We start from the raw sequence: 3,384 nt of genomic DNA on the forward strand, positions 1-3,384 counted from the left end.
TAAAGAAAATGAAAATCTTACGAAAGAACGCATTTTATTCAGAGGACACGAACGGTGATTCGTAGCTGATTTCAGAGCCGAGAGAACTATGTTACAATCGAGAAACTTAAGAAAATAGGGGTATTTATCGATTCTCAAGGGAAGACCACTGCACAAAAGCACATTGTAAGAGTACAACAAATTGAAGCAGCCGATAACATCGAGCTACCGCCAAACAGATCAATAAACCAGTTTCCCGTGTCATCCGGAGCGCTGTCTTCTTTAAGTTCCTTTCGAAAAGGTGAATGCTTGATGAGCTCCTTGTTGCACAAGTCACTATGACACCATTTTACACATGTATTTCCATGACATCCCGCTGGTTTATGCCAGTCACGGCCACAGCCCATGTTCTTTATCCTTCCATGGTATTCAAAGAAGCAAGCGTTCTCATAATTTTTACATTCCTGGGGCGAGTGTGCGAGACAAGCGGATAGATCTTGCCGCTCATGGGGTGGACAAATGTGGCAGCGAAGCAAGAGGCCTGAAAGTAAAATAACGCAAAGTCTAAGAACAGCTCCACCAACATGGAAATGAAAACATCAAAAATGAAATAAAACGAGAAAGACTTGACAGCGTTGTTGTAAGGAAACACCACCATCTAGAAAAGCTACCTTTGGGAAATACCCATGTTTGAAATCCCACTCAGTACTAAAGATTAGCGGATTGAAGGATAAAATCTGGCAGAATTACCACAACAGTTATTGTTAAATTATAAAGTCAAAGCTAGTGAATAAAAAGCCAGGAAACCAATTTAGCTAAAACTGTTCACACAGAATTACCACAACAGTTATTGTAAAATTATACAGTCAAAGCTAGTAAGTAAATGGCCAGGAAAATATCATGGGTTATATGTCCAACATCAAGAGACCTATCCTAAATATACACAGAGTGCCATAAATTTTTAATTTAAGAAGAGACAACGTTCATGAAACTATCCATAAATTTTCCACGTAATTAATTAAAAATAACATGATTATTTACGTGTATTAATTATTTCACAAAGCTCCACAAATTATAAAAATTGTTATCATGGTAAACTTGTCTCCAATATTCTTGGCACTTGCACTGTCAATTTTGGCATGAAAGTTTGGCAAGTCGCATGCCTTTCCAACAGCATCCAAAATTGCGCGGGTTCTTTTCAGTAACCCAACTAATTTGTTGGTCTCCTGCCTCAGTTAGACAAAACACCCCAATACCATGCTGAGAACCAAATGCTAAGGTCCTTCGTAAAACTACTTCCTTTCCAGTCTCTCCAACTACTTTTCTAGCTGCAGAAAACTATGATTGGAGTGGAGTGGATAGGGTCAATTGGGAAGGGTGGAACCCTTGTGACATTGCGTAACCAGTAACAACTTAAGGAAACTTAAGGCGACTTTAGGCGACCTAAGGCGACTTAAAGCGACTTAAGGTTTAAGAGTAGGCCTCTTCTAGCATCCATGATCATCTGTATAATGTACTGGGAATTTAATGACCTTTTATCGTTTTGAGAAAAAGTAAGTACGTTTATTATTGCTGGCATTTCAAGTAAAACTACGAGGTAAATGCTAGATTCCCTAGAAAGGCTTGTGGAAGTAAACCTACCAGGTAAGAAATACGTAAAATTCTGGTATTGCTCTTCTTACCTGGTGATATTAACACTGCAAAGTATATAACGAAAAACAGTATGCCCATTGTTTCATTTCCTTTATCACGCTATTATGATTTAGAATTCTACGTCACCAAAGGTGATTAGATAAGCACCAGCTCGTGCGCACAAAGTTGTTTGGAGAGGTGATTCAGAATAATGATGCTAAAAATTTAAAGCATCTGTTATGAAAACTGGATTTTCTATTCTTCTGTACCTCGTTTAATCATTTATTTGGTCAAAACTGAAGAGAACTATCCTACTTAACGTATTATCGAAACTGACCAATCACAACTCAAATAAGCTAACTAAGTCTTACAGTCAGTAACCAATTAACTCTCACGAACCTGACTTTTAACACTCGACTAACCAATCACAATTCCTTACTTGACAAGACCCTGATTATGATTTCTGCTCAGGTTGTGGAAACGTCAATCACTCGGCTGTCAACGACGAAATGTTCATCAGTGCAAGGTCCCACTAGTGTGGTTCATTTCTTACCCTCTGCCATTGACAGAGTAACATGTTTACAAACCACCAGTATCAACATCTAGGTTGTCCTTCGCTCAAAAAAAACAGTCAACGTGCTATTTGCAACATAACCAACATAAACTACTCGTCAATGAAAATGTTATGAAATATACTGAATCTGACTAAACTTGCTTCCTTTAGCTTGGTCCAATATCTAATCGTCTAAGACGTGACAATTCGAAAGGGATGATGTTTTTCCCATATTCCTATTAGTTGCGTTGTCATCTTTCTGTCAACTTAATTTGGCAAAATTTTGCCGATACGCTTTACTTCAGAGGCCAGTGCGGAGATAAATTGCAAAAAAGGGATCCCCTAACATCTTTTTGGTTGTCATGAAAAGAGTCTTCATAGACCAAATTTCAAGGAAACCCATCAAGTTTTCTTACCTTAAAAACTCGTTCAAAGAGACACATTCGTGTAAATTTACATGGGGAGGGTTTTTTTCTCGTTGAGTCCGTCCTGTGGTCGAGGGTCTAGGGTTTCAGGTCGAAGGTCGGTATTAGATCTTATTAACTTTATATGGTTGATAAGAAACTGATTGCTCCCCTCTCCCGCGGATGTAGCACTGTAAACAAGATCAGGAACTGACTGTATCTAACGTACCAGCAATCAATTTAAGGGGAGTCTAATTTCCTGGCGACTCGACCGAACTCTTCTTATTTACACGCCATTGCCAGTGGTTAAGTATTACGAACATAATATATCAAGAACGGAAAGACTCATCACAAGACTGGAAATAACAAGTAATATGTATAACATAGGCAATACTAATGGCAATTTACCTGACGATTTTGGAATACGGCTGCATAAGAACGTTCTTGCGATTGCCTTTTGCTCGAGCCAACATCGTTATATTTGCATGATCCGCGCGAAAATCAGACTTATGAGGATAGCCACGCAGACTGGGGTTAGGAGGGGGACTGGTTTCTACACTGACTACTTTTCATTTGGCCAAGTTTATTTGCAGCGATCTGAAATAACGCACTGCGAGGATTGCAGAGATCGTTGTGTGTAAAGATAGGATGAAACGCATGATTTAGTCACAAAGCAGATCTCACCGCTCTTAATTGCCTTATAAAAACTTGTCATTTTAGTGAATTGGCTACAAATTCACTTGTTCTCTTTATGTCTAGTTGTAAAGCCTGCTCATGAACTCTTTAAAAATTAATTTTCTTTCTTTTTCCCTCTGT

The 3,384-nt window shown here is 38.7% G+C and overlaps 1 protein-coding gene across 1 annotated transcript; it reads right to left on the minus strand.

Annotated features, from left to right (window-relative positions):
* Positions 1-1,730, minus strand: LOC113681699 (uncharacterized). The gene is made up of 2 exons (XM_027198810.2): positions 1,662-1,730; positions 1-520 (listed from the first exon to the last, which is right to left on the minus strand). The coding sequence occupies exons 1-2, from the start codon at positions 1,708-1,710 to the stop codon at positions 135-137; spliced, it is 435 nt and encodes a 144-aa protein (XP_027054611.2). The 5' UTR covers positions 1,711-1,730; the 3' UTR covers positions 1-134.
* Between the last annotated feature and the right edge of the window lie 1,654 nt (positions 1,731-3,384).

The sequence above is a fragment of the Pocillopora damicornis genome, chromosome 4, assembly GCF_964200805.1.
Source record: "Pocillopora damicornis chromosome 4, jaPocDami1.2, whole genome shotgun sequence".
In the NCBI taxonomy this organism is placed as follows: Eukaryota; Metazoa; Cnidaria; class Anthozoa; order Scleractinia; family Pocilloporidae; genus Pocillopora; species Pocillopora damicornis.

Coding starts and splice junctions, on each gene's coding strand:
- LOC113681699 (XM_027198810.2), bottom strand. CDS start 1,710: ATGGGCATACTGTTTTTCGTTATATACTTTGCAGTGTTAATATCACCA. Junction 521..1,661: donor TGCAGTGTTAATATCACCAG/GTAAGAAGAGCA, acceptor TTTTACTTTCAG/GCCTCTTGCTTCGCTGCCAC.